Source organism: Brachyistius frenatus, unplaced genomic scaffold, assembly GCF_029030835.1.
Source record: "Brachyistius frenatus isolate BFR_SWC_R1_liver_20210118 unplaced genomic scaffold, ASM2903083v1 Contig_284, whole genome shotgun sequence".
NCBI classification, from domain to species: Eukaryota; Metazoa; Chordata; class Actinopteri; family Embiotocidae; genus Brachyistius; species Brachyistius frenatus.
Window position 1 is genome coordinate 151,655 of NW_027210883.1, and position 26,141 is coordinate 177,795.

At 42.2% G+C, this 26,141-nt stretch overlaps 2 protein-coding genes across 2 annotated transcripts; both read right to left on the bottom strand.

The window, feature by feature from the left end:
- Positions 1-757: 757 nt before the first annotated feature.
- On the bottom strand, positions 758-3,258 carry LOC138634975 (SLAM family member 7). Its single transcript, XM_069722268.1, has 5 exons — positions 3,136-3,258; positions 2,471-2,764; positions 1,910-2,161; positions 1,599-1,738; positions 758-1,413 (listed from the first exon to the last, which is right to left on the bottom strand). The coding sequence occupies exons 1-5, from the start codon at positions 3,182-3,184 to the stop codon at positions 1,036-1,038; spliced, it is 1,113 nt and encodes a 370-aa protein (XP_069578369.1). The 5' UTR covers positions 3,185-3,258; the 3' UTR covers positions 758-1,035.
- Positions 3,259-4,155: 897 nt separating this feature from the next.
- On the bottom strand, positions 4,156-20,527 carry kcnj10a (potassium inwardly rectifying channel subfamily J member 10a). The gene is made up of 6 exons (XM_069722267.1): positions 20,031-20,527; positions 12,950-13,354; positions 11,767-11,978; positions 10,958-11,089; positions 10,163-10,340; positions 4,156-6,441 (listed from the first exon to the last, which is right to left on the bottom strand). The coding sequence occupies exons 2-6, from the start codon at positions 13,344-13,346 to the stop codon at positions 6,032-6,034; spliced, it is 1,329 nt and encodes a 442-aa protein (XP_069578368.1). The 5' UTR covers positions 13,347-13,354; positions 20,031-20,527; the 3' UTR covers positions 4,156-6,031.
- Between the last annotated feature and the right edge of the window lie 5,614 nt (positions 20,528-26,141).

The window sequence follows — 26,141 nt, forward strand, 5'->3', positions numbered from 1 at the left end:
ATCATCTGCATCTATTGAAAAGATTGACTGCACCATTTCAGGTGATTTCAGGATGTTTCCATTGATTCATATCCTCAGTTAAACAAAGACAAAATACCATTATACCAAATGAATATCAGCTTTGTTTGTTCCCCTTATTTTTGGTTCATTTGTTGAAAGCGTAAAGACGTGGATAACAGATGAGCAAAGACAGGGAATCTTAAACATTTTAAAATATTGATTGGAACAATAATATTTTCGGACTCTTTCTGTCGAGTCAAAGTGGAGTCAATGGAAAATCAGGTCTAACTTTTCCTTTTTTGTGCACGTGGTCGAGTTGTTTGTTGGTTGTTCAACTTATTTAAAAGCAACAGCAACACAAACAACAACAAAAACACTCAACATGTTTGGGAGTACAAACAACTGCTGTTGATAATAAATAAGATGTTGAGATACTTCCAGAAGTGGCTCCAGTATGTTCCGGGTTAAGCTGCGTTGTCGCCGCGGGTGTTTTTGTTGATGTCAACATTATGTTTTGTTTGAGCAGAGGAGAGAAACCACACGTTGTTTACACAAATATTCCTGGTTATGTTTGTCTCGACTGATATTTCGGTTTCAAGAAGTGGATAGGGGGATGTCAGATTTCTAAAAACTCATTTGATAATCTGTAAATTACAATTACTGTCATTTAATGTAACTAATCCTGAAATAGTGAGTTTTTTCTTTCTTATACTTGCAGTTGGAAAGCGCAAACAATAAAAATTTCCTTTTTAAAAAAAAATTCATGTAGTACATTTTTCCTCTATAACACTGCACTCCAACGTGTGTGACAATAAAATGGCAGGACAAACAATTATATTGTTGAAGAAAGTACAAGTAATAATCTCATTTTTATTAAGACATTAATAAGCTTCAAGCACCTACCAAAGACTAAGACTGTACAAAATAGCTGCATAACGAGTAATGATGTTTCCTCCACAAATTCTAACCACAACCTTGAACTTGTGTCGTTCATTGTCTTTTGAAATCTTCTTCGACCTACTGGCGTTGCCGCGGCTACGGATTTTTCTGCTTCTGCAGCACACTGTACACCGTGTCAACGCACGCGGGGCTCTGCTCCTCATCCAGGGCGACAGAGTCTGAAGTCCAAGCCTCTGGTGTTTCCTCGTGGCCTTTCCCATCACTGCTGCCGTCACTCCTGCCAAGAGAGGCGGCCGCGTGTGGCATCTGTAAAGTGCTGTAGACGGTATCTACTGTCTGGATTTCCCTCCAGTCCTGTTCCTGTCTCGGCCCGCTGCTCCGGCTGAACTGTGCGACGTCCACGTTTTCATACGAGGCCTCAGCTTGACTGGAAGATGTAGAGACTCGAGACTCGAGTCGTGGCTGGGTCTCTGTTGGCGGGTTTCGTATTTCCTGAGCAGGAAATGGACGTGCCTGGAAATAATGCAGTAAAATATGATTTCATATGTCAATTGCATGTTATTATTTTATTTTTTATCAGAATGTTTTCAAACCGGACTACAGTATCCCGACATTAAAACCTTCTGATGTTACACAATGTGATGTTCTGCTAGATGACAAAGATCATTTTAAAATTGTTCTTTGTAAATGCAGCTTACCTGCTGGAGATTGCTTGCTTTTGAAAAGCGCCTCATAGCCGCAAAGCCAATACAAGAGAACAACAATACAACAACTACAATAACTATCAGTATTTCATAGAGTTGTTCTGATGGGTTTTCAGGCTTCGATTTGCTGAAACCTGGAAACAGATGGGAACATATTTCTAACAGGTGAGAAATTTTAATCAGCAAAAAAAACAAACACGTAATCATTTAAACAGCACAGAGTTCATCTGAATTTCAGTACAATAATTTACTAAATGATCAACCGACAACCTTATTGCTATTTATAAACAACCCGTAATACTTACACAGGTCTTTGTTTTTAGAAACGTTACTTTTGCTGACGTGGTTGTTGCCACTGCAGACGACAGTTCTGTTGTCAGTGACGACGGTGATGTTGACCTTGCTGAAGGACTTCCCAGATGCTGCGCAGTTGTTTTCGTCGCAGACAAACCACACCCAGTCGTCCTGGACGGAGCAGTTCACTGTGATGTTGCAGAATCCCGTAGAAACGTTGGAGTGAAGCACCAACATCTCCATCACAGGCTGAGGAATCTGTTCTGTATAAAAAAAACAACACAGCCAAGCAGACAAATCGATGACTTCATGGCATCCTCTGTGGGCCACCTGCCGTAAACACACCCCAGCGATCATCGACGGGAAGTTAAATATGAGGAAGGACACGTAGCAGACAGGAATTTTTTATTTGTATATGAAGTTGTGGGTAAAAATAGTGCCAGATAGTTTCACGCGTGCTGTCACGATATGTTTGAGAAGTTGATCTTAATGTAAATGCGACTAAATTCAGAGATGTATGAACATTTAAAGCAGATCCATGTAAAAGAAAGAAAGTAGTGCATACGACCTACCTTGAACAATGACCTGGTGTGTCTCTGATGTTGATGTGAAATTAGAGTCGTAGAATAATACTTCATAGATGCCACTGTCTCCGTCAGTCAGCTTATTCAGACACAATGAGAGGTTTCCAGGACTAAAAAACACTCTCTCTCTGTGACTGGGTTTGATGAATTTATCAGAAGCAAAAAGTGTTTCACCAAACTTCCATGTACCACTATGTACTGGAGGTGGTTTCCTGACACGTAGACACACTGAGCTGCTTTTCAGTCTATAATGCGTCGCTGATGGGTCCTTTGCCATCACTGCTGATAGGAAAATTGTTTCCAAGTAAAAGAAAAAAGATCTTAGAAAACATTATCACAACACCTTAAAATCCTACCGCACATACAGCAGATATTTTGAGATGAGTACGATACACGTGGATGCAAAAATAAATCCTTTTTCTGACTTTTACTTTTTTGCAGCAGCATTACAATAAAACAATAAAGTGAGAAAATATCATTAAAAACAAGAGGAAATGTCAGCATTAAAAAATTTGATCCAAGGAAACATTTAAAAAACACATGTTGTTAATGGTGCCCATGAGGAATTTGTCCAAAATTTCTAAACACCAAAAAACAACGTTACAATTTATTTAAAAAAAAGAAATAGATGAACTATTTTGTATTAATCTTACCTGTAATAATCCAACAACTCAGTAGAAGAAGCATTTTCCATCTGCTCATGATTCTTTGAAGATATCAAGTCTATAATTGCTTAACCGGAAACATGTATACCTTGGTTCTTTGTGCTTCGAAGCATAAAAGCTCGACGCGATGATGGTAGAGATATTTCAGAGGCCAGGAAATGAAACAACATCTGCTATCTTAAAAAAAAAAAAAAAGTTCCAGCGGATGAGAATTTGAATGTATTTTTTTTTAAGTTCAATTCACCTGAATGAAACAATACAAACCACACTGTGGAATTAATGTTGCTCTGTTCATTCATTGTGCTTATTTGGTCCATTTGAGGTACAAGAGCTGAGGCGGCAAGGATTTTCTAAGGTAGTTGTCTGCTATTGTATTTGTGTATTTTGTTTCCGCCGTGGGATCTTTTCGAGAATGAACACTGACCAAGGGTAGACTCATTGGGATTAAAGGCCTCATTGGGATTGGGCAAAATATAATTTCTCAGGTCCTGGTTAAAGTTAGGGGTACAATGTAAATTGAGGTTTGGCTGTCAACAATGAACACGGATAGCTGCACAAACCTGTGTGTGTGGTTGGAGGGTAGATGGGTTGGCAGTTTACCTGAAGTTTTGAGTTTTGAACACAGGAACAATGTGGCTGTTGATTTTCCTGTGTTTGTGCACGAAGTAGAACAGGAAGTTGAACCGCTGTTCACACTCAGTTAGTCAGGCAAACTGTCAGCGACTAAAAAATAACAGTGTCATTTGTTTGGTTTCTGAAACATACTTTAAACTACAAACTGTCTATCTAAAAATGTTTTACCTTTGTCTATGTACATAGCGTTTATCAGTACGTACCGTAGTAAAATATAAAGGCAGTTTATAGGCTGAAATATGGCATAAAAATGATCTGACAGACAAAAAGCACCATGACAATAAAAAAGGGATCAGTAATTTGGTCACAGTAGTAGCACAATATCATGTTATATTTTGAGTAATTTTGTCAAATGCAAACACATACAGACTCGGAGATGTTGCAAATAATACATTTATTAAAAAGAGGCACTTAAAAAGTACATTAGCAGTCAGGCCCAATGAGCTTTGAGTATTTAGAGAGAGACAGATACAGTATACAGTTGGCGATGCAGCATAAACAAGCACAACCTCTCACCAGACACTCACCCTGAAACCTTTTCAGTTACTGTGAATATTTTTCTGGAGAAGCAGAGGATTTTATTTGAATAGTGGCGCTTTGAGATATTTTAAATGTATAATAATGAACTTACCATAAATAAGATTTGATTTGAAAATTTGGCTTAATATTTTAGAGATGTTCAGGACATTGTCATTAGTATAATTCAATTTATATTTTTTTATATTAGCTAAATCTTTTGGCCATCAATTAAAAAAAAAAAGAAAAAGCAAATAAAGTTGTTTTTTTTTATCTCTTTTTTGAAATATATTTAGATTTCTGATGTAAAAACTTAAAACAGCCTACAAAAACTGTTGTTTTTACACTAATAAATTAATTTAACTATTGTCCCCTTAAACAATTCATTAGATGCATGTTTAATGGTTCTGTTGTTGTTTTCATAAGGAGTAAAATGGAAAAAAAAAAAAAACCTTGATTAGAGACTTACTGCAGAATCTACAGACTTTCATTACCATTGTATGAAAAAAATGACAGCAGTCAAAACAGAAATAACGTTGTGCACTGACAGCAATTAATATGGTATTATGAAAAAAAAAGTCCAAGACATAGAAACGAAGAATATCGGGAACAAAAATATTTATACATACTGTACAGAGGTACACGAAAACATACTGTACATCAAATTTAAAATAGCTCACAAAACGATACGTACAAAAAGTATTATCACACTCACTCATTTGCAGGTTTGAACTCACTCTCACAAACCCCAAACACAACAACGCAATTTAATCACTTAATACAGTGCATTAAGTATAGAAGTTAGTTCAGTTACTCTTCACGTGGGAAATGCCACTTCTTTCAAGTTAAAGTGCTTTTAGTAATATTACTAAACATATTTACCCCCAATAAAACAAGACATTCGTATCAAAGAGCATATTTTCAGGTAACCCATGTTGTTAGAAACTATCGGGTACATAAAATATAATACATTCCTTTGAAGTCCTCCATTAAAAAAAACAAAAAACAAAACATAGTTCCAGTATTTTTCGCCACCTGTTGCAGGTATTTTATGAATTAAAAAGAAAAGAAAAAAACAACAACAGTACTCTGATTCAGTGATTAACACACCACCCATCATCTCCACTGCCCCCCCCCCCCCCAAAAAAAAAAAAAAAAAAAAAAAAAATCCTCTTATCAAGCCAGTTTGTCTCTAACTGAGATTTGATGTTCTCAAATAAGGTCAAAAGTCTGCGGACGTGTCGTTTTCTTTGTTCCGCTTCTTCTTGGTTCAAGATACGACTAAATTAGAGACAGAAACGACTTCACAAGACAGCGATTTTTTTTTTTTTGGCAGTTTGGAAGTAAATCAAGTCCTTTCCTGAAAATAAAAAATGAATGTAAGTTTGACCTTCTCTATTGATAACTTGATGTAGTGCTGTACATTTGTACAAGTCTGGTTTCTAACTTTGCTCCCTTTGAAGCTGCTCGTCGTCGTCTTCAGTATGTTTCCTACAGACTTGCGGTTACAATGTATCTGTGTTTGGTTAGTAGGCGTGATGGTGGGACGCCCAGGTGTTTTATTTTCTGTCATGTTCCACATGCTGTGCGGGGGAGGGAGAAGGGGGCGGGGGGGGGGGGCAATTTCGACATGAGAATGTGGCTTCCTCTTTTGAGCAGCTTGTTTTCTTCCTGTCTTCTACCTCAACTCAATTTCACATCAACTTTTAACCTCTTCCTGTTTTTTCTCACTCCCTCACACGTTACTAATGCGCACGCTCAGCGGGCTGCTATCTCTGACGCGCCCCCGGTCCCGCCCTCTCTCCTCCCCCCTGTAGCTCTCCTCCAGCCGCATCTTCTCCGGGTCCGTCCCGTCCTCCTTGCCGCCGCGGAAACGGGACGCCTGTGACGGCGAGCTCGGTGGCAGGGCCTGCTTGAAAAGGGGTGGCATTTTGGTTTTGGCCACTTTGTCAAAAAAGGCAAAATCGGCCACGTATTTTCCCGAGGGGGACAGAGAGACGACAGGGGGAAACTCGTAGCCCCACAGGATCTCGTCCGGAAGGTAGGACGTTCGGACCTGGCAGGTAGCGGAGGTCGGCTCCACTGTGGCGCTCATGATCACCAGCAGCTCAAAGTCAGCCAGTTCTGGGTCCGTCCAGCCACCACCTGGAGGACAGAAGAGAACTGAGGTCAGAAAACAAATCTTCACTTTCAAAGCAAGCCTTACATTTTTATGTTATTTTTTTCATTCGCAGGAAGTAATTGGTTCAAGTTCAACTATTGTAGTTGTAGTACAGTGTTGATTATACATCACCACAGGCATTAAAAAGTAAGAAAAACAAAAAGAAGTAATTAAAGCTGTATTTTTGGCCACTTGGGGTCAGTGTAACAACCTTTAAACAGCATGATGCATCTTACATCATCAACCTGCAAAGTTGGATAAAAAAAAACTGAGGGCAGCACGTTGAAGTATCTCGTTCTTTAGACACTCAATTAACTACTTTGTTTACCAGCTTGCTGCTAAATTAGTGTGTCAGCTGCTTGATGCTGAGCTGAGTTCGGACGCTTCATTAGAGCTTTTCCATTTCAAAAACAAGATTGACGGAAGAAGAAAACCAAAACAATTTGCAAAAAAAAAAAAAAAAAAAAAAAGCTTGAATGCAGACATATAGAACTGAGGCATCCTGGAAAGGTGATCATTATCCGTGGGTTTGCCAATACAAATGATTATTACACTATAGAGAGCCATATCATGTAATAAAATAAAGTTGTATTTTCAGTAGCCGTGTTTGAGCACATTGAACGATCTCATTCGGCCTGAATTGTATCGTGTTTTCAGGGTAAATTTCCAGCTGAAACAAATCCAGGCATCACAGATTCATTCAGTAAAAGACAATCGTGTACGTGGGTAAGAAAAGACACACACGAGCATGCACATTCACAGCATAACACACACACACACACACACACACACACACACACACACACACACACACACACACACACACACACACACACACACACACACACACACACACACACACACACACACACACACACACACATAAAAAAAACAGGCTCATCCTGAAATTTCCAAAACATAAAAACCTCCCCACTTACAGCTTGACTCCAGAAAGCGCTTGACCGGGACCACACAAACACTCACAGAATGCAACATTTCAAGCACACGAAGCCAAATCCGCCGCATGTTGGGGAAAAAAAAAAAAAAAAACTTCTGATCATCATACATTGTGGGTAATATATTTCAAAAGCTGCACACGCTCATCAATACACACATAACACAAAGGGACACGCTCGAAGACATATGCACTCAAACAAGCACACACCTGCATCAACAGGCCTCACTCATGAATGCAGACTCAGTCATCTGTCCAAACATCTCCTTCCCCTAACCCGGACCCAGTCTCACTCCCACCGGGCCAAAAAAACACCAGGTTTCGCAACCTTTTTTTGGTACACACTGCGACACGTACGCGGCGGAGGGATTTTCGTATTCGCCTGTCGCGGGGCGGGGCGGGGCGGAAGGGCTTCCTTTCTTGCACTTGGGGGATCGGCGGTCTGCTTAAAGCTGATATGGAGCTGAAATGTGGGGAAAAAAAACACACAAAAAACGGCTTCTTCTTTGTGCAGAAATTATTTAGGTTTTTGTTTCTGGCTTTCCTGATGATTTGGAGTGAGATTTTGTTCGTGCAGGACAAAAGAGTTAGCAACCCTGCTAACCGACCTGCTTTCGCCTCTTTGGACTTCCTGGCCTGTTAGCTGATGCCGGTGCACCTTTCTCAACCCAGTTTACAGGTTGTTTTTTAATCACTCAGCAGTATTTTTCATAGTGTGCTCGCAATTGTTTTTCCCAACCAATCCTTGTGTGTGTGTGTGTGTGTGTGTGTGTGTGTGTGTGTGTGTGTGTGTGTGTGTGTGTGTGTGTGTGTGTGTGTGTGTGTGTGTGTGTGTGTGTGTGTGTGTGTGTGTGTGTGTTGGGGCACGACGGGCTTCTGCTCCGGCTCAGTGGTTCAGACAGCGATGACGTCCCTCCCATAGGCCGTCTCCACGGTGTCCTGCCCTCCTGAGTTAATGACTCGTAGTCTTACAGTCACTTGACGCCAAAAAAGATTCACACACCGTTGCACTGGAAGCTAAATTCAATGTTCCTAAAAGAGAGCGAGAGAGAGAGAGAGAGAGAGAGATGTCCCCTCCTGATGTTGCATTAATTATAGCAGCTACATGTCCTGAACATGAAGACAAGGGTTTGCAGGGGGCTCTGGAGCTCTGCTCATTCATGAGTATCATCCATGAGTGGTACTTGTCTTCTGTGCATCCCACATTTGGACCAGAGGCAGAACGCATCCCGGACCGTCTCATGAAAGACCAGTAAACACAGACAGGTCAAGTCTCACTCACTTTCACCTGCTGAGGACATGAACATCAAACTTTTTCTTGGTCTGTCGGAGGGACGTGTTGTAACTTTAGCTTTAGTTTACATGACACGACAATCTTTAAGGTGTTTTTGGTGCCTGTTTTTTGTGCTTGAACTTGAGAAGGAAGTGAATTAAGCATTAAAGTCTGTAGACTTTTGTAAATTGTAGTATTTATTGATAGTTTGCAGGTGAGGCGTTTAGGGGACATCTGTAAATCGTAGCTACTGAAGAAAAAAACCCAGTGACACGCAACCCCTCTAAACTGCATGGAAACTAACAATTTGTACTGTTGTGTGCAATTTTTTGTTGTTAAAATGGATTTTATAAAATTGTTATCGTAAAAAGTATTGTTCAAGAACCGGTATCAAAGTCCCAGTAAAGGTAAATGTACCGGATTCAAACATTTACAAATGATATCAAGCCGCACAAACACATACTGAGCATTTGTTACAGTAAATTGTTCCAAAACCTGCATATCAAACTCAATTTAAACAACATCGTATGGTCTCAAAATAATACGGCATTAGGATTATGTATTATGACTTTTTTTTTTTTTTTTATATATATACTTCCTGGATTTATGGCAGGAAACAAACCGAGATCAAACTAGACACAAGCAACATTAGTGCCCTGCCAACAAAACAGGATATTGTTCCAGTTATGTAATATGGCTGCCGTTAAAATAACTGGAAATGTAAGCTGAACTGCATCGAGGCTTATCGTGAAGACAACTGGCAAGAGTGCGGCAGAAAGGGAGGTAATGATGTCTGAAAACAGGCCAAAAAGGAAAGTGGAGGCTGCGGGGCAGAGCATGATGGGAAGATATCAGAAAAGAAAAGGATGATAACAAATCTGAAAAACTGAATATATGAAAGGTGGTCAGGAAAAAAATAAGAAAGGCGCAGCCAACGGTAATTATTAGTAGGAGTGTAAATCCGAGCAGCGATGTGGCTTCCAGTGATGAGAGGGCCGAGCTGCTGTAAGTGGATCTGTGCGGGCTTCGTGTCAGCACCCCAGACTGTACAGTATTGTGCTCTAATGAGGGGTGTCTCTGGCAATCTCTCTCACACACATTCCAGCCAGAGAAACCCTCTCCCCTCCGCTGCCAAATCAGCCCGACTCCGGACAGCTAGAGGCAGCCAGGCACGCAGCACATGACCGTAAATACCAACACACCTACATGCCGAATGTACACACAGCTCTTCTCAAGGGAAACATACGAAAGCTGCGATTGTAAAGTCGTAAGGATGGTGGAGTAAAAGTAAAATGGTGATTTTATCAAACATTTGACATCATTTTGATACAGTTAAGCAGCAAAATATCAATTCTACACATCATTATTAATATAAAACCTTCAAAAATCAAAACCGTTGTATTTGGTTTACAAAAGGAGGGATTTTTCGGTGCAAACAACCTGAACTGAACTAAGTGGATTGAGGGCTGTGATTTACCTTTCGCTGCCCAGTTTCTGAGGGGGCTGTGGTCGTCGATGATGTGGTAGAAGGTCAGGGGGATGATGAGGAAGGGGCTGTCGCTGGACGTGTCCACCTGGAAGGGCACGTTGCGCTGGTCCAGCCGCACCGTCTCTCCCTCCTTCGTCAGGGACGTCTGAAGCAGCTTCCCCGTCACCTGGGAGCCAAGATGTAGTCAGTAAATGCAGCCAAGAGGGTGGAGAAGGCATCCTGTCGCCAGAGGGCCCCAGGTTGAACACCTGCAATGGCCAATATCTCCATGAAAGACGATGTGTCCTTGAGCGAGACACTAACTTTAGCTCACAACAGCAAAGCAAGTACTCAAATGACTTCGGAGATTTCCGTGATAAAAATTTTAAAAAAAATGACTTCACAGCTTCCAACTCACATATACAGTAAATATAACTGGAAGCAGACCTGTGGTGTAAATTAAATGCTACCACGTTTTACAATGACCCATTAATGAGCATATGCTTCTCTTAAAAGCGTCATAAAGTTCAGGTTTTTTTTCCTTTCACTGTAGACAGGACTGTGCATATCCATCGAATGTTGCCTTCAAATACTGCACAGACCAGGTGAAAATGAATGCTGGCGCTCATAAAACTGTCATTTAGAAAGGTTGTTTTACTGGTTGTAGTTCATTTGAATAATAAGGGACAAAACTCACACGTATAAGCTCCTAATGGAATTTTTTTTTTTTTTAAATCACAAAAGTGCACGTGAATAACAAAATCAGGCGCTAAAGGAAGAAATGATGTCAAACAGGGTCTTTACCTGGCAGCCTAATAGCAGGCTTTTACGCATGTTGGCCACTCGGATCATGAGGCACGGCCGTCCCTCGTGATTTGACACAACGGCGTGTTGACTGAACTTCACCGTCTCACCTCGCTTCTTGGGACGGGCAACCTGCAACGAGAGGGAAAACAAGTCGAAGGTCAGGACAAATTCAGACACGAGGAGGGGAAATTACAGGAACATATAGACAAAAATAAAAGGTTGTCAGACAACAAGGGAGGAGGAGACTGCTGGGACAACCTTGTTTTTGTCAGAATTTGTTAGAATTAGCGATAACCTTGAAGTTACTCGTTAAAAATATCGATAGCTGTAATAATATTGGGTTCGTAAAGGAAGATCCTGCTGGGGTGGGAGAGGGTCACTTGACTATCGAATAAAGGCGTAGATTGTAAACATTAGAAAAGGGTTCGTCAACCAAATTAAAATGTGTTTTTTTTCCCGTCAGGAAGCTAAATTATACAATTGGTTTTGTCTTTAAAATGAGTGTGTATCAGTCGGGACACTGTAAAGTGCTTTTTGTAAAGAATTGTTCAGTGGGAGGCTGCAGGATGAAAAGTTCAAATGGGTAAAAAAATATATATATATATCAATGTACACTGGGTAAGTTTTTTTTGGGACTTTCAATCTTCAAAAAACATAACATTTCTAGCGACCAGGTTGTACAGTACATTATTTTTTATTTTTTTTTTAAAAAGCAGCACTCTGTTATGGTAGAAAATGAAGACAGGCGAGTTTCTTATTTTTCATTACTTCTCCAGTGACCACATTTTACACAGGCCAAAACCTGCCTTTGCGAGGAAGGTGCCGGTGATGAAGATCTCCATCACCATGGTGATGACCAGCTGAAAGATGAGGAGCACAATCGCTCCGGGACACTCCTCGGTGATGCACCGGAAACCGTAGCCGATTGTGGTCTGGGACTCCAGAGAGAAGAGGAAGGCCCCCGTCAGGGTCTTCACCTCCATTACACACGGCGTGTGGTTGGAGGGGGGGTCAAACTCTGGAGGACGGCAGGAAGAACAGAAGATCTATTTGGAGTGATGAAATTACCGAGGAACATTTTGTTTCCCTTTCTCTTGGCTTGTTCTGCCTCGTCTTCCTCACGCATTTTCTGTACTGGAACAGCGTACTCCGAGCTGCTTTTCTTCCTGGTTTATTTCCCCCCAAAAAAGTACTTATATTGCTCGAGCTCCTAAAAGATTTGTAGTCTCGTGTGTACCGTGCAATCATCGCAGAAATCCAGCGTGGGCTCTAATTATGTTACGGCAACAATTTTTTAACAGGTGAGCAGCTGCGCTCTCCGTCTCTACATTTACGTGTCTGGGAGGGTAAAGAAAAATCACGCGGCTGCTTTTGGGTTACGACTCTTCACTTCAAACTCAACGTAGAGAGATGGGGTTGGACCAGCCTGAGAGTCGACGGGCATGCAGGCTGCTGCTCGAGGTAGCGATTAAAATCAAATGTTGGATGAAATTTGGACTCGATGAGCTGCCAGGTGAAAAGTCAGCGATTCGCCAATCGTTACCAATTTTTTTAAAAAGTGGAGGAAGATTGCTTGATTCGAATTTTATAACAATCCATCGAAAAGTCATTGAAACATTTGACTTGAAGCCGAAAATGTCAACATGTGGAGCGAGAGAAAATTCAACATATCAAACGCTGCATCCTACGAAGTACAACATTTCATCTGTTATCCATCTGTTAGTCGTGGACGTATTTCAGTCTGAAATGGTGAACCAGTTCATTAATTGACAGTCATCTCTAAAACTATGTAAGAAAACAATACCGTTTTTTTCCCTGGGTTTTCATGAAGATGTCTCATCTAACACTTGGTGATAATTCGCTTTTTTATAAAAACATAATTTTGATGTTCGGGTCAGTTAATCGAGACTTCCCTGCTTTTAACTTTTTACTTTTCCTTCCTCATTCCTCTGACCGTAAATCCGAACATCCTCTCTCCTTCGTCCTCACCCAGCAGGTCTCCGTGCACCATGGCCACCAGGTACCAGAGTACTCCAAACAGGAACCAGGTCCCAGCAAAGGTGGCGGAGAAGAGGAAGAACTTGTAGCGCCATTGCATGTCCAGGAAGGTCGTCCAGAGGTCGCGGAGGTACAGCGCCCCTCGGCCGCTCACGTGCTCGATGCGTACGTTGCTCCGTCCGTCTTTGGAGAGGACGCGGCGCCTCCTCCGCAGCGCGCTGGGCCCTAGGGCTCCCGTTCCTCCTCCTCCTCCTCCTCCACCTGCACCAGCACCTCCAGTTCCCCCCGTGGAGCCCAGCAGGGGCTTGGTGATGTCAGTCTGCGTCTGCGAGTGGCAAACTTTCTGAGGGGAGGAGCCTTCAGAGGACGGGGGAGTGGCTGAGGTCATGGCTGGCGCTACAAGGTGTCACAGACAGCAGGAGGTGAGTAGAGGAGGGACGGCGGGCCAAAGGGAGTGTGCATGAAAAGACAAAGAGAGGTAAGACGGTTGGGGGAAAAAAGGGCCGACGGTTGTATGGGCGGGAAGATGAATCGAACAGCAGGTGATTCAGAATGAAAAGGTGCAGGATGTGTGAAAAGGAGAAAAGAGAGAGTTTGATAAACACATGAAAGAAGAAAATGACGGAGTGAAACATTTGGGAGGAGAGGGGGATGACAAGGAACAGAGAAGAAGAAGAAGAAGAAGAAAAGGGGGGATTAAACGCACATTTTAAACCGGACAGTGGTGTGGCTGTCCACGGTGGTCCATTTAAATCCCCTCTCTCTTTTTCTTTTCAATGGAGGCAGCTGGCCTTGTCAAAATAAAAGCCTCCTTTCAGCATGAAGGCACAGCTGCTCTTTCACATTAAAAGCATGATAGCGCAGGCTCGTTCACGTGTCGGTTGCGTAAGACAGCTACTGAATTGAGACGAGGGGACACTACTGACCTTTTCTGAAAGAAAAAGGAGTCCGCTGGTGACCCCCTTCTTCCATTTTGTCTGAACTCGGCTTTCATCACTTCTTGGCTTGTTTTTACTTGGAAAAAAAAAACTTCTCTCAACTAACAGGGAAGTGTATTTTTATTTTTGGTGTCTATGAATTATGCTAATTATTTCTGGCTTTGTTACAGAAAGCAGTAGTTGTCGCAGTGGGCGAAGGGGACAACTACTAGCAATAAATATAAAGTAAAAAAGAATTCAAGTGATTACAGCTAATCAGTGGTATATTATGGAAATGTGTTTCAGTCCCACAAGTTATAAACCATGAAGAAGTAAAACAAAAAACAAAAAACGACAGTATAACTAGAAATCAATGGATAACATTGCTCACTGACTTTCCTGTACTTTGGTGTGTGTCTGTTTTTCAGGGTCTACACTAGTAAACTCTAAAGGGATGAAGTAGAAAGCAAACTGCAGGTCCGCTGGTTTTTATCAGCCAACATTATTACTCTCAAGATCTGAATGAGAGAAAATGCTGCAGCCAGGTTCCCAAATCTTGAAAAGTCTTATTAACACATGTTCTCTAATGTTTGGCCTCATAGTGCAACGTTTCTTCCCATGAAACTACACCGTCATCAAACAACACTGTGTCAGAGAGTGGTAATGTACTGTGAAGGAACAGTATAAGTGATGGTGTAAGTGGGTCTCATTGTGTCATTAACTGCATGAGAATCCCCCCCCCTTCCTCCTCCTCCCCACCTCTGAGTGCTGTGGACACTTATTGTCATTGTGCTGGTGGCCTCTCGTGACTGTCAAATTTGACCTGCGCTCAAGTTGAAATGTGTGAAACGTACCTTTATTTGTTTTTTTTGTCATCACAAAGATTTACAGACAGACAGACAGACAGACAGACAGACAGACAGACAGACAGACAGACAGACAGACAGACAGACAGACAGACAGACAGATAGATAGATAGATAGATAGATAGATAGATAGATAGATAGATAGATAGATAGATAGATAGATAGATAGATAGATAGATAGATAGATAGATAGATAGATAGAACATTTTATTGAATAATAATTTATTTTTATTTTTTTTACAGTACTTGTTATTGAATCTAAACAAGGAGCAAATTTGACCCGTCAACAATGCGGCCCTAAACTCCTCATTAAACAAAACAGGAGGGCTAACAAACTTCCCCTCATCTGGGCTGCAGTTTCTCCCTCTCCACAACCCTTTTTCTTTTCCTTTTCTTCCCTCCTGCTCTCGCCGACTGTTTACTAAACAGCCCCTTTGTCTCAAACGGCCTCTGCTTTCCGGAGCAAATACTGTACGACAAAACCAAAAAAACGAAGCAACACAAACAAAAGCCCAAGAGCCGAGGCGATCTGATACGCTCTGTCCTTTCCTGTCCTTTCTGACCCCTGTCTCTCCTCTCTCCATGCTGGAGCTCACACTGAGTGAATGAATAGAGATCTGTGTTGAAGTCTGTGCTATGAATACTAAGATGTGGAGGGGGAGAGAGGGGAGGAAGGCGGGGTCAAGAGTAGGCGCATGTGATTGGCCTTGTCCATGTCCAGCTCTGAACCCTGCAGAGCTCCAGCCTACACATACAGTAAACATACATTTGTCCCTTGGATATATAGACCTACTGAACCGTTGGAAAGTAACACAGGATTTATTGTCCGGAGGAGTTCGGTTTTCAAAGTCAAGACCTGACACACAGCGTGCAGCAGCTAATCCTTGCAGGTTTAGTCATATCATCATTTACTATATAAAAGACAAAGCTGGCACTATTCAGATTTTTTTTTTTTTTTTTTGGCATCAAATATAGAAAAAAGAATAAGAATGAAATTAAACACTAAATTAATCTATCTTGCAAACAAATGTAATTAAACTTCCAAAACCCTCGCCCTTGACAAAAACATGTCTTTAGCAAACTTCTTTGAGATGAGTGCCGTCGTTTGCTTTCATCTAGTACGAAGCCAGCCATTGATTATTGATCTGTGAACAGACTGAATGACTGTGCATAGCCGTGGTAGACTAATAGACATCACAGTGTATAAAAGTGGACGTAGCTTCCAGGTCTGAAAAATGAGGCCGATGCAGAAGTGCCTTAAACTGCAATACCACTGAGTGCCACCAGAGGTCGGCTCCAAAAAGCCTCCAGCTCCATAGACTCCCATTCATACTCCTCTGGTAAAATAAGGCAATACATTTTTTCCACAAGTTGTTTCGGTTTTGCTGGCAAAAGTCACTTTTTCTTATTAGTTTTCTGGAGGTCCATCTGAAAATAATCCCTCACTAATTAGAAAATAAGCCTGACAAAGTTGTGTTTTTTTTTTGGGGGGGGGGGCGTGTCTGTTTGATTGACAGGCTTGTGGTGCAGTCAGGTTACAGCAAACTGCTCTGAAGCAGCACGATGATGGCGGCCAAAAAACTAAACTCGAGGCCTCATAACGGCAGTTTAAGAGCCAATTGGTGACGTCACTGTTGGTGTCCCCTTGGTAAAAACAAGGGAAATAAGACAATAATCGCATAAACTATTTGATTTGTTTATTTTTGAATTGCCGACTTGAGAGTTTGAAAATCATGACTCATTCCAACAACACAGTGAAGCACCCTGTGATGATAATAATGTGTCTTAGAAGCAGTTGTAATTGATGACAAATGCTGTTTATTAATAAACACTTTAAATGTCCGTTTATAAAAATTAAGCAAATGTCTCGAGTGCTTGGAAATACTAAATGGGGGGTTTACCTGTTGCCATGACTACCACTATTAGTGGAGCCAACACAGCATTTGCAAAGTGAATTGCTCTTGCTGATGGATTCCCACTCTTTCAAAAACAACTTTTTTTTTTTTTTTTTTTTACACCCGTGGGATGACCACTCTCAAGGTTAGGATCCCTTCCTCCCTGTCAGGCTCTCCAGCCCTCTCCTTCCCTCTGTCCCATGCGCACAAGAATCCTTTGTTTTCGAGGAGATGAAAGGGACAAAAGCCACCATTGAAAAATACGACTGGATGAGCGAGTAAGTGAAAGAGAGAGCAAGTTAGATGAGGAAAGGAGAGGAGAACTGAGCGTTGAAGTGTGTGTGTGTGTGTGTGTGTGTGTGTGTGTGTGTGTGTGTGTGTGTGTGTGTGTGTGTGTGTGTGTGTGTGTGTGTGTGTGTGTGTGTGTGTGTGTTTGCGCGAATGTGTTTGATCGTGTGTGAGTATGCAGTGTTTGACATTGTGAGGGGGCAGGAGATGGGGTGGGGTAAGGGAATAATTGAGGGGTGGATTGAGAGAGAATCGAGCATCGGGTGACAAAAGGAGTGAAAGAGGAAGAGGGAGAGAGGTGGACGGCGGTGGAGAGAGAGAGAGAGGACAGGAAGGGGTTACGTGGAGGAGTGAAGGTGGAGGAAGCAGATCGGTGACAAAGGACTGTCATTAGTATTCCAGAGGAGAGAGTAATCCCTTCCACTCGGTGCCCCTGTCCAGTGTGCACCACCACGGAGCAGCCAGTACACGGCACTGAAAAGACTCTATGCAACGCGGCTTGAATGGCTGCGAAGTGACCAGTGTCCACGCCACGGCGTCCTCGGCACCGGGCTGAAAGGACCGTCTAAACATCAACACCGGCCTTGGCCGGGGGGGACGGCGTCTGTTCCAGCCAACACAACAAATCCACAAACTCGCCGGAGCCAAACAACCTGCACATCGCCATACAAATGAGCTGCTGCTGTATCGGTGTCTCTTTACAGAGACTCGGTCGGTAGACCGGGTCGCACACTAATCTGGAAGGTTGGTGGTTCGATCCCCAGCTCCTCCTGTCCACATGCCTAAGTGTCCTTGACCATCTCATTGGGACAGAACTTCTTTACCAGCACGTCATAAATCGGAACATCAACTTTATTGCAACCTAACTCTTGTTGCAAGGGAACATGCTTTTAGAACCGGCATCTTAACTCCATGTCCAATTAGGAAAACACTACTCAGGGTTTATAATTTGTAAATAATCGCTTACTCCATTTGAGCGGCTTTTACATGGGTTTCACAAATCTGTTAGTGAGTAGTAATGCATAATAGATGTCTTTGTCAGTGTTCCACAAAATAATGATTCAGGGCCTTTAAAAAAAGTGTCCTCATTAAAAGTCTTTGTTAGATTTGATTTTTTTTTTATCCGAGGACGGTTGCATTTTAAAATCCCACATCAATCCTTTTACAGAGCAGTTGCCCAGCACAGTGATGTCCATGAATCACATGGAAGCAATACCCTTCGTGAGTACAGTCATACCTGTGTTAAGGATATTTTAGGGACTAGTGATACTTGCAATGTCACCATGGACTTTAAAGTTAAGCAATCAAACTTTGTGTCAAACTCGGGGAAATAGGCACCGTGCGGCAGAAAATCTACAGCAACGAAGGAATGAGCTGAGTGAGGCGTTTCGAGTTACATCCTCAGTATTCAAGAGAGGCAGAACGTCAACATGTCCGACACCGCGGGAGGTACAAAGAGGTGGCTTTTCTTTGCCGTTTGCGGGGTCGTGTCACCGTGAATTCGTCCCCCGGGGTCAGACGGTCAACACCAAGTTCTGCTGCGACGTCGTGAGGGGGAAAAAGGATTTTTGACGCAAATGACACTTCAGTTCTCCAACGTGACAACGCACAAAAACAGGCTCTCCCTTGACAACACAATCGTAGCGCCCCACCACCCCCACCACCACCTCGCTGGATTGGGCTCCCCCCGACCTCTTTTCTGTTACCCACACATTACCCAGGTTTCAGGTCCACGGTGACATCACTGCGCTCTGTTCGTATGCAACACCGTGCAAAACAGCCTCTGAACATTTCTATTGCCTCTTGTATTTCTATACAGGTGCCGGCGTACGAACATTTACCTGCAGAAAGGCGTCGGCGTACTTTTTCAATATTTTCACTATTTGCAGGGTTCGAAGGACGGTCGGGTAACAGCACACATCTCTCCGACAGTTGCACTCGTGGTGCCGCTCTCAGGGCTGCGTGCACTCGACTAATTCCACAGCAATAAAACTCACAGCCGCGTTCAAGTGTGTTTGTATTGCACTGTTGCCGTTTCTGTACCGACACTGCATGTCAACGTGATTTGCCTTCATTCAGACTTTTAACACACAGGAAGTAAATTGGAAGCGGTCGCCATGGTGACCAGACGTTTCTCTCGATGCGTGTGCGGACTGTACGAAGCCTCCGTCTGCATCCGACACTTCCCCCAAACCGCTCGGCCTCCACTTCCTCAGCCGAGAGTTGGTGGCTGAGGAGTTACGACACTGACCTAAATTAAACAATGAGAGAGCAGCTGCTGACCACTACGCTGTTACTCAGGAGTGACTTTTAGCATCTCTGAAGTCCACAGTAGCCGAAGCTCGTCTGTGTCTGCTGTAAATCGGACTGGTCAGATGTGGAGGATTCCTCAATGAGGGAAGGTGATTTGTTTCCACTGAATATTTCCGAGATTTTGTTGGCGGAGTAAAGAAAATAAAATTTAAAAAAACACCACCTGCTCGTTCCTCTGTGGTTTGTACAACTCTTCATTGTTTTTGCTGTGACAGCAACTTTTTTTTCCACCTACTTCTATCACGTTGTCGGCCGATAACCAGATTTATTCTCCTCAGTTTTTGCACCTCAATACTTCCTGCACAGAAATCAAAGACTTAAACTAACGTAACTTCATCCGAGTTTGACTTATCTTTGCGAGATTGATGCATCCCGCCGTCGAGCTGAAGACTTTGTAGTTACATTAAGGTTTGAAATAGAACCTCTTGCTGCACTTTGCAACGTAACGTAGACCCTTGAAAGTAAATGTTGTGAAGCGGTGGTACGAACCTCCTTTCTCGTTGCACACTACTAATATCTCTCCGCGCTGTAAACACAACACAGCAGCTGCAGCAAGACTGAGCACCTGTTTGAATGTTCCTTGTATTTCCAACAAAAACAACTGGAACTAGTAAATATCAGCATGAAATATTACAAATTCACAGCCAGATTATTTTCATATGTTAATGACAAACATTAAACAGACAAAAATACTCAAGCAAGAAGAATGACTTTGGTGTGTTAATAAGAAAATATTAGTCACGAAATATTACAGATTCAACACTTTTTTTTTTCAGATGTTGAAGTTTCTTACCTTTCTGGTTCACTTCGACCACAGCTTGGAAATTGTAAAGAGTTAATTAATTTCACTGTCCAGCAAACATGTGAAAAGACAGATACGTTTTAATCTGTCTTTGAGAAAGAAAAAAAAAAAGAAGTGAAATTTCAAGGTCTCGAACGACTTGTTGACGGCTCACACATTGTTTACATCACCTCTCGTTTTGGCGTCATGTTGTTTGCTTAGTTTTTCTCTTGTTTCGGTCCTCCCATCGTCCTAAAAACAAAAACTCTCAGAGGAGAGAAAAAAAAAAACATGAAGCAGAGCGTCCGTGGTTGAGGATCACCCGGTGGTCAGTCAGTGTCTCCCACCACACTGGTACTGGCAGTACCGGTTCCGGCTCACTGTTACTGGATCATTATGTAATCGGATGAGCGCAGTTTGCACTTCTTCTTGCACGTGAAGCAGAGAGAGAGCCCTGCGCGTCCACACAGAAGTTAAAGAAGCTGGCGCTGTCCACTCCTCCGCCCCCCCCCCCCCCCCCCCAGCATGCCTCTCTATATAAACACGAAAGTATTCAGACGGCCGCTGTTTCACGACATTTTTAATTCATTAATTCAACTCTCCTCCCAGCTTCTCCTCCTACCCTCCCTCTCGGTGTCTCTCCCCGACTGTACGCTATAAATGGGCCTCTTTGTTGCGAAGGCCTCCTCCGCTGTTTCAGCCTTTGTCAACTTTCTCATGTAAATGTTTGATGGTCATAAGATACACGCCTGGAAGTTGTTGCACTGCAACAGAGATATTTACAAATCAAAGACAAAAAAAAAGGAGAAAGAAAGTAAAAGAAAAAAAAGAAAGCGTCGCTCTCTCCTTGTGTGCACTTGGCTGCTCGCACTTTTTTTGCGTTGGCCGGTGTGCGGTGAATGGATGATGTCTGCTGCGTCTCTGTGAGGCTGTGCCATGTCCGCCCTGCAAGGAGGGGTGTTGGGGGGGGCCTCGGTGTTGTAAAGAGGGGGGGGGGGAGAGTATAGTGTCTATTTACAAAGTGCGACCAGAGGGTTCAGAGGCTGACAAACAGCGCATATGCACATAACGCACACGGAGCATGGGGGGGAGAAATAACTTTCTCCAGGGCGCATTTTCGATTTCATAAAAGACCTGAAACTTTAGCAGAGAGCGCACATCACCATTTTTAGGGGCGACAGGCTGAAGTTACAGGGAGAAAAATCTGGTCAGTAAGGTGAGTGGGGGAGCTACGACCGCGTTGATGTGGGCAAGAAACTGAAGCGTTTTCAACACGCTGCTCCTGACCTGACGCACCTTGGACAGTGTTCGACACTTTCTGCACAAGTCAATGGTGAAATAACAAATGCAAAGCAGATTAGAGTAGATTTGTCCAATTTAGAGACTTTTTTTTTTTTTTTTTTGCCATGTTACCAGGTGAAACATTTTTGAAATATCTGCAGATGGTAAAAACATGAAATGTGTGTTTAATTTGATTTAAAAAAAAAAAAAAAAAAGAAGAAGAAGAAGCCTACTTTGTCCCATAAATGACGAAAAAAGGAGAGTTAGGTGTAATTAGGGTGGTGTACCTAATAAACTGGCAACTCAGTGTAAAATGCAATAAAAACAAGCTCCAATATAAGAAAAGTATACAGTCTAACTCCCCTATAGAGTCTCCGTAGAAGCACCCTAGTGGAGTTATAGAAAGTGAAAAGGGCAGCGCCATTCAAAGTTCTGCTCTAAACGTTGTTTTGACGGGAGGGACATTTTTAGCGTACGTTCAGATGGGAGTCCCCCGACGCGTGAATCTGCGCCGCACAATAAACCAGGCGCTGCGCCATATTTTGCCCGGCCGGTTTCACACGCAAATCAATCTGCGGGGCCCCTCCAACCCGCCAGCTGGTGTTGTTCCTCCTCGACACCCTCTCCCGTCCTGCAGAGTTTGGGGCTTGTCCGGAGCGGTGGGGCCACGCATCCACGGGGGCGCAGAAGATATCGCAGAATATATGGGTGTGTTTGTCTATTTTTTTATTTTTTTTGGGGGGGGGGGGGGGGGGGAGAGATTGTAAATGAAGATTTTTGGCTGCTTTTTGTTTGTTTTGGGAGGGTGTTTTTTTTAGCTCGAGGGTCATCCTCGGCTCGTTTTGGCGGGAGGTCGACACCTGAAGTCAGATGAGGAATCGGATGGTCAAGGAAAATAAAAATAAAAAAGAGAGACGCTGAAGAACTTTTCCCGTAGCTGCCAAATTGCTGTGCAAACTGGGGAAGATATTTTCATCCCACTTTTGTAACTATCAGTATTCAACGTGCTACTTTCTCAGTTGCTTTCTGCCTTTGTTTTTTTTCACCTCCGTCTTCCTTTTTCCTCCATTTAAAAAACAAAAACAAAAAAACCTGTCAGTTCATGCACCTCTTCAAGCTTCACATAAAAGTTTTCATGTAGACAAACTGAGTAAGTAAAGAAGTACAATTCATTCTCTACTTAAAAATGACACACCGGCGACTGAATATTGTTGTTAACTGGAATGTATTATGATTTCTTTTCCAATCTTATTTTCATTTCTCATTGGAACAGTACTCTCAAATATGATTTCATTAACAGAGCATTTTTGATGCGTGAAATCATTGAACAAATATAACACATCTGCACCCACAGCACAGATGGAAAATTCCTATTATAGGCTAACTAATAATCAATTTTCCCACAGGAAGCTTGACATGAAAGACTAATTTGAACAACAAAAACATCATAAAATGAAATCTCAGAATGAGCAACATACATCTGTAGAGGAAACAACCGAGTGAATTCAACAGGAGTCCTTCAGGTTCAGGTTTGTGATGCGTTTTGCGTTCCTACCACCAACCTCAGTGAGGAACACTGAAAGGTGCAGTGTAAGCATTTATTTGTCCACATCAAAACAACAATATAAGAACTCTTACACAGCAAGCGTAGCTCCATTACTTGCATTTTAAGAACATTTCACTTGTGCATTTCCGGCTTCAAACTAAATGTCATCTTTTAGTTCACAGAGGAAAAAATGTCTGTGGCTGAATTAAACAGCTGCTAATTTAGCATTTTTCTGCATTCACACATTCAGCCATTTCCAATGAGAAATACACGTTTAGCAGGTTACAAACTCGTCCCGACTGGTTATTTCATCACAAGACCAAGAATCGGTTCTCAGTTAGCAGAAAGGTTAAAGGTTAACGTCGACCGGAAATGTTCCCACAACAAACGTGGCTGCACCGGGGGTTGGTTGCAACTTGTCTCTGAGCTCTTTACGAAGTCTTTTTCTCATCTATTTTACAATCTGTTCTACTTTAAATCAACGGTGTTTCACTGTCTCACCTCTGCACAGGAGCTACCTGCTGCAGCGTGCTGTCTCTGCGTCTCTTCTAATCTACGCCACCGGGGGGCGCCAGTGGACCACGAGGAAGAGAAGTCAGTCTAATGTGTTGTTGTCTGTCTGATTTTGCTTTCATAGTGACTTCTCAAGCTACCTGAGTTACCAACTAAATAAAAATATGTAACCTGAATGCATTCATATTGTGGAGCAAAATATTTAAAAAAAAATGTGTTAAGCAGGAGCTGTTTCCATGGCAACATGCGGGGGTATGACAAACAACTTGAAAACAATCAGTTGCAAGAGAATTATCACACCTGATTTAAAAATAAATAAATAAAAGGGAAAAATATAAACAATAAGTTGCTATGTTTTCAAAGTATATACATACATAACCTTCTGATGGCAGCTTGTTAAAGAAATATAACCACCAACAGAACAAAAAAAAAATCATCTTCATGTCATTATTTCATACTCATATTTTGCAGTTTAAATATTGCTCTGCATCTTATTTAACCCTCTCTGTGTATGTATGAAAGAATGTGACCTTGCGATGCAAACGGAAACCAGGACGTTGCGTTGCTGTTTTTCAGACCAGAGTTTTAGGAAAACTATGTCACGGAGGTTAGCGGTCACCGAGCGGGAATTAAGAGAGGGAGGGAGGAGAAGAAAGGAGGGGAAGGAGGGGAAGAGACAAAGAAAAGCATGAGAGGTGCTGAAAGAGGAAGGAAGAGAAGAGGCAGGGATGGCGTGAGTGTGGACCGGTCAGGAAGGCTACCTCCATCTTCCTTTTTTTTTTTTTGCCACCCCTCTCTTTGTTGATCCGTCTCTTTGGCCCCAGGATGAGGTTTGTGTTTCCATCACATGTTGCACATGCTGCCCTCGCCCCTTTGTTCCGTCTCTGAGCGAGAAGAAGCCTCGCTGCATGCGAAGTAGATGGCGATGAGAGCGTGAAAATGGGGCACAAACACATACAAGAAAACAAGAGGCAGGGAAGAAGCAGAGGAACGATGCTGAACTTTGACTATTGTAAAACTACGCAAGTTCATTTAAAAACATGGATTTTTATTTTTTTATTGATTTTTTTCAATCTGGCACGTTTTTGTGCAGAGATGCTGGATTTTGGCCCATTTTTGTTGAGCACATCTGATGAATGAGAAAGCACCAGCCCTCTGGCCACCACAGACGAAGAAGATCAGTAAATACAACCTGTTGATTGTTTCTAAACCTCTTCAGGGCCAAATCTTATAAAAAAGGGGAATAAAAATGAGCGAAGAAGACATGACCTTTCTTGCATTGTTGTGCTTCCCTCTACATACTATATGCAGTTTCCCCCAAAAAATTATGTTATTGATACTAAATATTTTTTAATTGAAAATCTAAATATAGTTGTCAGGTGGATCCTGACAGAAGTAACAGTCAGAAGGATTCACTGTGCAAATGTTTAACAGGAATCTCTCACTCCATCTGGTGGCTGTTTGTCACACACAACTCGCAATGTTGCATATTTAGACATTTCTTTAACTACTCGATGCACAGTAATGCAATACATTAATATTTAATCTGGTTACAAACACGGTGATCCAATGATTTATTGCATTTTCTTGCTAAGTGAGAACTCAGCTTAATTTTTTTTATTTTAAAGAAAATTTTGTCTGAATCTACTATACAGTAATTAAAGTGTTAAATTGCAATTTTTTTTATTATTATTATTGAAACCTTGAAAAGATCTTTTTCTAAAATTGAGTTTCATTTTCAGTCACAAAAATCGTTTGTTTGAAGCAAACTTGTCATCTATCAATGTAGAAAGTGAAGCTGTAATCAGATCAGTGTCCTCTAGAGGTCGTTGCTGTTCTTCTTCAAGTCAATTTCACTCCTGAAACGTGAAAACGCACCAAAACCACAAGGACACTTTATTTTGGTTTCAGATGTGCAGCATATCACGTTCTCTTTCTTCCATATGACTCACATGTACCCTTGTGAGTAACACAAGATCACCGATAAGAGGAAATGATGATTCAATAGTCTGAAAACAGTCAGATGATCAAGTCAAGACAAAACAGGTGGTGCCTTACAAATATTGAATTACTGTATATATATATTTTTTTTAAAACATTTGCTGCATGAAGAAAATTAGACTACAAATTACATTTTCAATCATGTGATGAAAATCACACAAATGAATGGTTAAACCTGAATAACTCAAGAAACAGATTAAATGCAGACGCCTACATGGAGGGCATGAGGACGAGCCGATGGGTTAAATTAGTATGAAAATCAAATACCGTGGCCTTTGCAGTCTCTAAATCTGAACTGAGTTGACAACGTAGGATTGAGGAGAGACAAGAAGTTTGTTTATTCCTCCGACAGAAATCTGTAACATCCAAAAGGCACTGAAGCTGCTCAGGAGAATCCGAAAGATCGAACACCTCTCTGAGACTTGCCTCTGATTGCAATGTTGGATCGACCACCGATTTTAGTGGGAAAACGTTACATGTGGGCGATTAAAGGCCCCTCGTGATTTGCACGGGAATGTGCACACACGAAATCTTCACTGCAAAATCTTCTCATAAAAGCAGGAACCAAACAAACTCTTGGACAGAGGCGATCTCACCTGAAAAGGAACGCACATGCACACAAACGCACATGCGACGTCTCTCCATTGTTTTTTATCTAATGTGCTGCAGCATGGCAGTCCGCAAATAGCTCATCTAATTTCTGCCACCACGAGGTTGAGTCGAATTCTCGCAACGATGACAACGATGGGGTCTTTCTGTGTCGGCACATGATCCCTCCGGAC